The sequence below is a fragment of the Hesperophylax consimilis genome, chromosome 20 (assembly GCF_061612785.1).
Source record: "Hesperophylax consimilis isolate HC1 chromosome 20, BYU_Hcon_1.0, whole genome shotgun sequence".
Lineage (NCBI taxonomy): Eukaryota > Metazoa > Arthropoda > Insecta > Trichoptera > Limnephilidae > Hesperophylax > Hesperophylax consimilis.
The window spans coordinates 29,570,490-29,581,998 of NC_142855.1; the positions used below are offsets into that span (position 1 = coordinate 29,570,490).

Genomic DNA, 11,509 nt, shown 5'->3' on the forward strand with positions numbered 1-11,509 from the left:
TTTGATTAAAAAAAAAAAAAAAAAAAAAAAAATCAACTTCAAACTCGATTTACTCGATAACGAAAGCTCAAATAAAAAAAATATATACTACAAAATCGACTCAAAATGTGATGTAGATTCACCAGTTTCCCGCTTGTACTACGAGTTTCCGGACACCCTGTATATGTCTCCTGGGACAGGTAAAAACACACTTTTTTTTAAAACAGCACTTTCTGTTGCAAAACATTATTTTTTTAAATAGCGTTATCTTTTGGACGTAACAGCAGCACACACTATTGTTTCTCTGATGAGATAATAAAACATTTAGCATTATTATTTTTAATTAATTTTTTGTCTTGATTAATATTTTTAATGTATGTAATTAAAAATATTAATTTAAATTTTTTTCTGTTGTTTTTTTCTTGTAAACTGTAAAAATTTAAAAAAAATTGTTAATTATACAGAAGTATTATAAAGGTTACTGTCACTTCGTTTTTTTTCATTTTGTATAAAAATATTTAGTAAAAAATTCACAAACTTTGACAAATCTTTCGCAAACATGTAAAATTTTACAGTTTATGACATTTTCGAATATATTACAATTATCTGTAAGTGTATGATAAGCTTTTATATGCAAATACAAAGCATGGTATTGTCTTTTTCTAACACTGCTTAAATCATATATCTCACAAAAGGAAACTACATTACGAGTCAGTCTCAATTTAGTACTGAGTTGACTCTGTTGACACAAAGAGTAAGCTTTTTGTGATGTAACATGACTCCTAGTGACGTTACAAGTGTTTTAGCAGACATAGAAAAAAAATGGACTGGAGTTCCTTATTAATATGTAGCGATCCTACTAGAATATTCGGAAACGTACACCAATGTAAAACACATCGTAGCTAGAACTCTCTAAATACGATGCTAGCATTCGGCGCACACCTACGTACTGAAGTCTGGATATTCTCGACGCACTGGGCACTATAAAACGGGCGCATCGAGAGCTACTCGGTCAGTAAATAATAATTAGCAATTACAACAGTGAGAAACCTGTGAACGCCCGCTGCCTACTTAGGCGGCCGGTCCCCCCACGTCGCGCCCCGCCGTTACTCCACCGCGCCGCTACAGGACCTTTACCTACACCCGGCTCTGCACGGACTACGGATTATCATCATGGACTCCTCGGGATTGCATTAGTGCCCTGGCCCCGGATATCATGCCTGACCTGCGCTCATCCGCGGCATCGTCGCCGGCCTGCATCTCCCGCACATCTGCCGACCAGGTCAACCCTACCTTCGGCTATTCTGTTTCACACTGGAGTACCCGGAAAACGCCACGTCATCCCCAGTGCTGAACACATCCATGAGTCCGGTCTCCACCAGCGCTGTGCCGACTCACTGACAACCGCCGCTTACACCTGGTATCATTGTCATCGGTTACAGTCATCTCACAACTGCGCTACTGTTAGGAAGTTTTGTAGATGCACGCACAGATGGCAGTGCGTAGAGCTTGCGGGGAAGTCCGCAAGATGGAGCCAGTGGCCAGTAGTCGCCAGGGCCAGTGGGAAGGATCCCAGATAAACTTACTGTTTCAGATTCCAATTAGCAAGCTTCTAGTTAGGTCGACTATCGAGTCACCATTTTAATACGTGGAGTATTAATAAATCCCTGATTAATATTAAAGAACCTATTATTTATAAAACTCCTTCCAAGACGAGTTGGAGACTGTTTGTGCGAACCAACAGCCAAATAAATGCTGACATAACAACCACCATATTTCATTGTCTCACTACCAGATACCACATCAACGCACTTGACCTAAGGTCGGTGGGTTACAGATCCAATTTGGGTGATGGATATGGGTACCGTCGCCCTGGCAACCATTATTTGGATAACCAACATCTCTGCCACAGATCACCCCAAATAACTTAGCAGGGGTGCTTGTGTTCATGGGATGAGGTTCAGGTATTGCAGAAGATGCATCTGACCAGTTGAGACTCGACCCATCGTCTTGCACAGCAGAGGAAGCGATGGATTCATACGTCTGTTACTCTTGGAGACAGCTACCCATCCTCATTCCTTCGCAGAACTATCTGACCTTCCTTTACTCAAAAAGACAGCATCCCCAAAGGTGACATAGGCCTTGAAGGAAATTACTTTCCACAGTGCCAAAAAGATGCAAACCCAAGAAAAATATATATAGTACTTAGGATAAATTAATATGTAAGTATAGCCTTCTTTACCTACATTTCGTGCAGTTAAACAGATCCACCGCGTCCGCGTATCTATTACTAACATCATGTAATCTAGGTACAAGCGAGTGTTTGAAATGCTCTGTCTTGGTATTGTTACATTTAAACATGATTTTGGAACGAGTAGCTCTCGTAGGTTCATGAAATCAATGGAGGTGAAGTAAGATTTTAATTTTGTATATATGTACCTTCCACTTTGTGAATCACATTTTATGATTCATGACCTCACAACGTCATTTTTGGGAATGCTGTGTGGAGGGTATCTATAAGACTTAATCATCACAACATACGACAATTGGGGATGCCATAATCCCACTGGATCCAGATATAGTCATTAAAAGTGATGAAACAAAAACTAGGTTAAATAGTTAACTATGTAACCTAGTTTTTGTTTCATCACTTTTCATGACTTTTTGGAGGTGTGTTGAATTGTCATTTTGATGACATACCCGGTCACCATTGTAAACAAAGACCATGTTAAAAAAAGAGATTATCTTTACCGAAAATGTAAGAATAGCCCAAAAAACCCGGTATTTCGTTTAGAATATACTCGATATAGAAACAAAACAAACAAACATATTAATATTACTAAAAACGCATTCCACAAAAATGTAATAAATAGCTTAAACGGAAACCCGAGGAAACTCTGGGACGAAATAAACAACCTAATAGGAAAACCCAAACAAAATCTAGATAAAATAATCCTTCAACATATGGGAAATCTAGGAGACACAAAGTTTTTATGCGATAAATTTGCTACAACATTCGTAAATGAAATAAAAGACATAAGACACAATTGTACTACAAAATTCTTAGATCGTAACATGTATACAACTCCTGCTATTATGTCAATGAGATTTAGACCTGTAACAGAAAAAGATATAAAAAAAATAATTAATGATATGGATGTTAAAAAGTCAGAAGGCAACGACCAAATAAGAATTAAGACCTGAAGTTAATTACTGATAATATAATTCCAGTCCTTACTAAATTAATTAACCTTTGTGAAAAAAAAGCATCATGCCTGACGAACTTAAAACATCCATCATCAGACCTATTTATAAATCAGGAAATCACAAAGATTTCACAAACTATCGTCCAATTGCGATTCTCTCGTGTATTGATAAAATTATTGAAAGAGCTATCTTTAACCAAATACATTTTTTTATAGAAAAAAAAAGAATCATAAATCCCATACAGTACGGATTTCAAAAAGAAAAAAGTACTACACAACTACTTTCTAATTTCACTGACCATATAAATTGTCATTTAAATGAAAAATATTACGTTGGTATAATTTTTATAGACTTTAAAAAGGCCTTTGACACATTGGACCATCAAACATTACTAAAGGCAATGGAAGAATGTGGTATTAGAGGTCCTTTAAATAAAATGTTTAAAAATTATTTGTTAAATAGAAAAATTAAAGTTAAAATTGACGGAATTTTCAGTGATGAAATGTTAACAGACACTGGAGTAGCAACAGGGTCGATATCGGGACCTACGTGTTATATAATGCAAGTAAACAGTTTACCTAACGTAATAAAACGTTGTAAATGTTACATGTTTGCAGATGATACTTGCATCATATGTGCTGACAGAAATCTACAGAAAATTGAGGAATTTTTACAAACAGACCTAAATAACATAATTAAATGGTCCCACGACAATGGAATTATTATTAACGCAAAAAAAAAACAAAATATATGCTTATACACTCTCCATATGCAAGTTGTCAGGATAAAGAACTGCATATAAAAAGTCATTCATACGATTGTTTTCACACAAAAAACCAATCTCTGCCATGTAAATGCCCAAACATAGAAAAAGTTTACCAATATACATACCTTGGTCTAACAATAGATGTCAATTTTAACTGGTCAAATCACATTGAAAATGTATGTAATAGATTAAGATCCATATTAGGGAAATTTTATCACCTAAAAAACTTTGTTAATAAAAATATATTATACTGTATATATAATGCATTAGCGGAATCAATTATAGGATACGGAGTAAATAGTTACGGATTAACGTATAAAAAGTACTTAAATAAAATAGAACAATTACAAATCCGTTTCCTAAAATTTATATCAGGCAAAAAAAAAATAGAATTATGTGAAGGCGATTATAAAAAAATGTTTTCTTTGTGTAATGTGCTCTCTATACATAGTAGGATAGATTACCAACTAACGCTAGATGAATTCTGGAATACAGAATACAAAAAACCTGTAAACCATAACTACCCTACTAGGCATAGAGAAGCACAAATGTTCATTATTAAAATATCGCAAAATGTATACGGAGATAGAACAAAAAGACATAAAATTCCGAAATTATTTAACTCATTACCAGAAGATATTAAAAATGAGACATGTTATTCAAAAATAAAAACGAAAATTAGATCGTTCTACCTCCGTCAAACATAAAAATAATTAATATTGTGGATCATGATATCAAGTTGAAATTAAATATATTATTATAAACTAATAAATAGAAAAAGTGAGAGATTTCTTACCATTAAACTGATTGATCAGTTTCGTAAGATCTAAGTAAGAGAAAATAATGTACAAAAAAAAAACTGAATAAACACATATAAAAAAAAAAAAAAAAATAATATAAAAAAAAAATATAAAAAAAAAAAAATGATGGGTTTGTTACTCTGCAAAATCCTCCATCATTGCACAAGCAATATTTTCGTAATATGATGACGATGGTAGGAAAAATTGAAATATTGTCAGCTTATTAACCTTTCCATTACTGTGCTTAAAAAATCTACGCGTTCCGGTGCTGTGTAGTCAATACACATCTCAAAATAAGCGCTTTAATATCGGAAAAATATTAATATTCATAGCTAATCGCTTATGTTTATTATATTTTATATCAAAAGAGATAATAATTGTAATTTAATTGCTGAAAACATGAGAAAACCATCGGCAGATGCTAAAGAAACGTGCTAGGGGTCCACATCTAACGACAGTCCGCGACCAACTGGCTGGCGGCTAGCACACACACAGCTATGCGGTCGTGGGTATCGATGGTCTAAAACTCTAAATACAACTGCGGACATGTGGATTTCTCATGTTCCCGCATAACGAACTAAAGCGGGACATCAATAGCGTGTCATTTCCTCGCACACTCTTCGCGTATTAGTATCACACGGTTGATTGTGTTGGTGTATTTGTTCCGGATTTTTAACAAAAATCTCTGATTTTTAATTGAATTTGATAACTATGTAAAATATTATTTTTTAATTCAGTTCATAAATGTATAACAGAGGAATACCTAAAATCTGAACCCAGAATTAATTATATTTATAGAGTTATTAAAGTTATTAGAAGCAATGTGTAGTAAATACACACCACTGATAAGGAAAGGTTAAATAAATTTATTCGATGAACAAGTTTAAAAGTGAAAACTTTAATATTAAATTGATAATGAAGTGTTGTACAGAAATTTGAATGCAACATTTTTTTATCTCTTTTCAATTTAAATATTACCAATTTGTAAATTGTACGAGCCTACACCCGTTGGAACCAGGCTAATCAAGGCTAAACATAACGTACGTTATAATCTATGCGTTCATAGATGGCGTTAATTTAATTATTTTATGAAAATACACTTTTAGAAAGTTGTGTTTTAAAATATTAAGATGAATTTTTTGTCTGCGCTCGTACAAACGCAATATGAATATACAATACAACAATACAAATCCAATATTGTATTTGAAAGAATTGCGTTCATAACATACGTTAGGTTTAATATTAATATGAATGTGTAAATGCGGTTATAAAAAATAACTTACAAAGACACAAAAGTAACATCGATAAATCTTATTGTTTATTTATACTTATAACTAAATATTTCATTTGGTGTGATGGTCGTCAAGTCCGGATGTGAAGCGATATACCCAGCGATAATTTGAAGAAATTCAATGGTCACGAACATAAATATCAGGGAAAAAACATTACATATTGTCAGTACTACAAAATGAGCTAACCATCACGCGGTTCACATCACATGGCCAGATTCAAGTATCTGATTCACGTCTTCGTACCATGTCTTCTACCATACCATACCGTCTTTTTCTACCACTAGCATTTGCGTCACATATTGTCTTCGCACTCTTTTCTTCGCTCATTTGCTCTACATGCCCAAATCATCTGAGCGTCCCTTCCTTATTCCTACTCATCCTGCTAACATCAGCCTTGCTTTCTTCTCACACAATTATACATGATTTTAGCACACATACAACTCAGGGATATCAAGGTTTGTCCCTATATGTTATGCAACCAACGCCATAAGTTGTATATATGTTTATCAATTTAGTAATCTTTTCTGTGTTCCATTTATGCAACATTTTCAGCAGAAGAAAAGAATGCACGAGAGCGACTGCCTATTGCCCTGGGCACAGTGATGGAGGTAGGACATTGTCCTGCGGAGATAGTCTGCATGTCTATCTCTAGCCAAGACATTGTCCTAACCTCCAAACTTCTGTTCACACCAGGACAACAGGTCGGAAGCTAGGACATGTGTGAACTAGACATAATAGCGAAGTTTTAAGAAATGTGATGAAATGTGATACAACATCCCCTCTGACCTGTAGAAAGTCAGTTGGACAGAACCACAGTTAAATATCTTCTGAACTTCCTCCAGCGTGAGGGAATAATAGGTTCGTTTCAATGGCTGAATAAATTAAGATCAGCGGAAAAAGACAAGTTCCTTGTTTTTACGTTTGTCAGCTAATCGCAAATCGGTAAGAAGCTGAAAAAGACCTAGAATCAGAGTTTGAAAGAAAAATATCGCGCTATTGAATTTAAGAGTATTCTAGACCATTTGAATTTCCGCAAATAACCCGAAGTATTTGATTTAAGGAAGCTCGGGATGGTGAGTTTTCATGTGAAGTCGTAAACGTGGAGCGCTGTCGCATTCATCGTGACATTCCTTACACTTGAACAGCAGCTTATCGTGGACGGAACGCGTGTGCGCGTTCAGTTCGCGTTTGCTTCGGCAGCTGTGCGCGCAGAACTCGCAAGTGAATAGTTTCTCGGAGACATGCGACAGCTTGTGGTGCGCCAACGCTGCAGGGTATCTGCAGCAGTAAGAGCACTGATCGCACGCGAGCGGTTTCTCACTCGAGTGTTTACGCTTGTGGGATTCTAGATTTACAGGTGATTTAGTGGTGAATTTGCACTGGTCGCAGGACAATACTTCCGCCTGGTGTGACAGCATGTGGTAGCGTAGTCCCGCTAAGAACTTGCAGCGATATGGGCATTCTTTACAGGCAATAGGGGAGTCCTTTTTGTGGATGCGACGGTGCGATTTCAGCTGTGCGTGCGTTTTGGTTTTGTACTCGCACGATTTGCAGGCGAACGGACTGGTGCTGTTGTGCGATAACTTATGATAGGTCAACGAATTGGAATGCCTGCATGTGTATTCGCAAAGATCGCAGTGGAACACTTGGTTTTTCTTGACTTTGGGTGAGTTAGGATCGGTCCGCTTGCGTCTCACGATGACCTTAGGTGGTACAGTGTCCTGCAAAGTGGTATCAGACTTCCTGAGTTTGCGTTTCACAACGACCGCAGATGTATCAGAATCAATCGATTTATTATGTTTTAAGGCAACCTCGGGGGTCTCAATGTCAACCTCTCTGAATGATATACGTTTCATAGTGACCTTACCAGTGTCAGCGTTAATCTCTTCAAGTGTTTTACATTTCAAGGTGATCTTACGGGTCTCAGGATCAATCTGTTCAAGCGATTTACGTTTCGTAGTGACCAGACGAGTGTCAGGGAAAATCTCTTCGAGTGTTTTCCGTTTCGTAGCGACCTTGGTTGTGACAGAGTGGCTTTGGCATTTGTTGAGTTTGACGGTGACCTTGGGTATACCAGGATGGAGCTGCCTGTGTTTATTCATCGTCTTATAGTCCGTAGTTGTGAAGTCGCAAACGTCGCAGATACAACAGGACTCCTCGTGAACAGCAGTCAACAAATTGTTAATGCTGTTTTCTGCTTCGGGTATCAGTAACGGGTCTTCTTCTCCGATGAACTCCACCCTCAAACCATCTTCACCTTCAACTTTTTTGCGTCTCATACTCGAAGGAACGCCACAAGATATCTATTTTCAAAAGATCGGCACAACTTTAGTATCCTACAGATGAATATATTTCACTAACTTACGACACATTAATATTCCATACTAAATTAACGCCTTGTATGTATTTGAAATTTATCCATAATTTCGTAATGGGAAGGTTTATAATTGACCATCTGATGTCTCCATTAGTTCATTTATAGCCAACTGTAAAAAAAGTTTAATATTATTCAATTGTGATTTTAATGAGCGTGAAAAGGTTAATATATGATGTGAAAGAAGTTGGGAAGACATGGCACGATCAAGTGAATTAAATACTTGTAGCCCTGTCATTGAGAGCTCCATTGTAAACTATTCCCTATTTTAATCATTTGTACGACTCGTTCTTGTATTCAACAGCTGGGTTGTGGAATGATTTGCCAGCCTGTGTGTTGCCTCCCTTCTACAACATGTTCACTCCTTCCTTTCCTTAAAAATACCCTCACACAGCTTCCTCAAAGATGACACAGACCTGAGGGGAATTATATTCCTCAAGGCCTCTCCTGTGTGAAAAAATAATAATAACAAAAGTACAAACATTCTGTTACGAGCGTTGTTTATGAGAAAGGTGGAGATGTCACAACGAAGATGACGGTGCGCTAATAACTTTGTAACAATCGGTTAAGAATAATTCAAGCAGTATTTAATATCAATACGACGTACCTAACCTTACAAAACACTGCGCAAATGTAAACAAAGCGATTCGACTCTATAAAACGTCAGCAAGGACAGAAGCGCCGACATTTTGTGTATAAATAAAGGATAATAATTGACTACTTACATTATATTAATCTATGCTAGCGATATCCTTGTCAAAAACGATCAAAAATATTCGGTGCCAAAGGTGGAGACGATTTTGAATTTAGTCATTTTGGAAAAAACAAGCATAGAGAACAAGTATTTTTTCTCTGACGGAATTTTTTTTAGACCAATGAGGTCACGGTGTTGTCATTTGGACCAGTGAACTGCGGGAGCATCTGCTAACAGCTGTTACCTTCGCGTTAGATTTCGATGTCCGCCATATTGGTACTTTCGGTAAACAACAATACATGTCATAAAAACATGAACCTAAAAATCCAAGAAATTTGTTCATATTTAGTGTCCTAATTTTTAAAAACATTGAGGTATACAAATAGAGTCGGCTTTGGCGTTCGATATATGGGCCACGCATCGTTGGATCATTGTCTGATGTGAGCGCAAGAGCTCGCCAGGCACAAGTCTCCGGCGATAATTTCAAAATGCCGACATGCACGCTGAGATATTGTACAAGTCGTACTGGAAAATACAAGAAAAGCAATACCTTTCATCTGTAAGTTGGGTTTTACCGTAATCAATAGTCGACTATATAAATTGGCTTATAAATGTTAAAAACTCGTGGAGCATTTGCGAGGCGGCGCGCGGCCGCCGGTCACCTTTAACACGTTTGTTGAATTTGTTCGCGGTTGGAAGGACTCAGGCGACATCGACAGCCGCCACACCCCCTTACTACTTCCCACACTGGAAGATTATTTCACACGGATATTGCAAGGGATGTACTCTATTTATAATATATATGTAACTCAATGGTGTTTTCTTTCTTCTGTCATGAAGTTTACTTAATTTATCCTTAATAATCCCCCTTTCGATGTGAAATATATTGATTTCTCTAACAATTTGTTTTTCTTGTTTATATTTATGTTTTTCATATGTCGTAAAACGTATTTTATGCGGATACTTCCAAGTATATTCAACCCGGTAAACACAAAATATGTTTATTAGGGTGCACATCAACTTTATTGTTGGTTTTCCTTCGTCAAATAAACTATATGAATGTTACGTAATTATAAAAGATATATTGTTAATTTCAGCGGAAAATAGCGGTAACTCATTACAAAAAATAATGTAGTATAACTTTTAAACGAGAAGAAACAAATGACACTAATTATGAAATAACATGATGACATAAATATAAAAAAAAAAAATTGAATGTACGTGTACATTTAGCATTATACTTGTATTTCTACCACCCTTTGGCACATCAAAGGAATGAACCAATGTACCTCTTCTTACCCTTCCCTTTGAAAACATTATATGCGAAGCGCTGTATCGCCAGGGGAGGAAGCAGTAGTTGATCCCTTACGCGTGTTCTGCCTCATGATTCGCAAGCATAGACGATCATGCTGTATTTCTGTGATGATATTAGCTCGCGCCCTCAGCAGTTAAAAAAATCATTTTCAAATATTGCCTGGCTGGTAGATGACGGCATATCATCATCGCCACGCCCACACTTATTACACGTCAGGTGTGACAGGGCTGTATGGGATTATATAGCGAGCGATATTAGATATAAGCCAGGCCCATAAAATGATGCGTAATGTGTCACGCCCTTTGCTAAAATATATGACTACAATCTCTCTCCTGTCTCAAATCAATAAAAATTCTCACTCTTTCTTTCGCAACATACAATTTACTTTTTTCCGGATGACCTTTCAATGGCCGCCACTCCAAACAACATCAGAAAACAGACACTTGCGTCGGTTATAATAAAATTTATCAAATCAAATGGAGAAGTTACAGAGTAAATGAATTTTTGTTTCAGAAAATAATATTACAGCCGAAATTATTTATTTGTGATGCAGCTAAAAATTACTAGCTTCATGAAATTTGCAAAACTTTTTTACTTGATTAATGCAACAATTTTCATCATGAGTTATCTTTTATTTTGATGCCCTTTCCTATTGGAGGTTGGTTACCATCAGGGAAAACCTTTGATATCTACTTTCTGATTGTATTTTGTGTAAAAGCCCTCTGTGCATTCAGTGGAACTGTCCTCGTACCAGTTGTATAGGTTTACAAGGGATGGGATGCAGTGTCCTCTACTACGAGATCTCACATTTTTTTAGCATCGACTTTACCTTTTGAAAGTTTGGTAAAGGTTACGAATTCCACTTCACGGTAAATATGGAATGTTTACTTTGAATTAATACTTGAATTTAGTTATATTATTACTAAAAGTTACTATAAATGTTGGGAAACCTTTAATAACGCCTGCTTGCGTCCCCTTTAGAGTTACATCCCAGTTTTCAAGTAGTTTGTGGGCTACGCTAGGCTTGTATAGACTGGTTTGTGATTTAATTCTAATACGATATTATGAATATAATCCAACTC

General features: G+C 36.3%; 1 protein-coding gene across 1 annotated transcript; it reads right to left on the reverse strand.

Annotated features, from left to right (window-relative positions):
* Nucleotides 1-5,628: 5,628 nt before the first annotated feature.
* LOC149414518 (uncharacterized) lies at nucleotides 5,629-9,281 on the reverse strand. Its single transcript, XM_089643789.1, has 2 exons — nucleotides 9,144-9,281; nucleotides 5,629-8,530 (listed from the first exon to the last, which is right to left on the reverse strand). Exon 2 carries the CDS (start codon nucleotides 8,321-8,323, stop codon nucleotides 7,100-7,102), a length of 1,224 nt encoding a protein of 407 aa, XP_089499915.1. The 5' UTR covers nucleotides 8,324-8,530; nucleotides 9,144-9,281; the 3' UTR covers nucleotides 5,629-7,099.
* Between the last annotated feature and the right edge of the window lie 2,228 nt (nucleotides 9,282-11,509).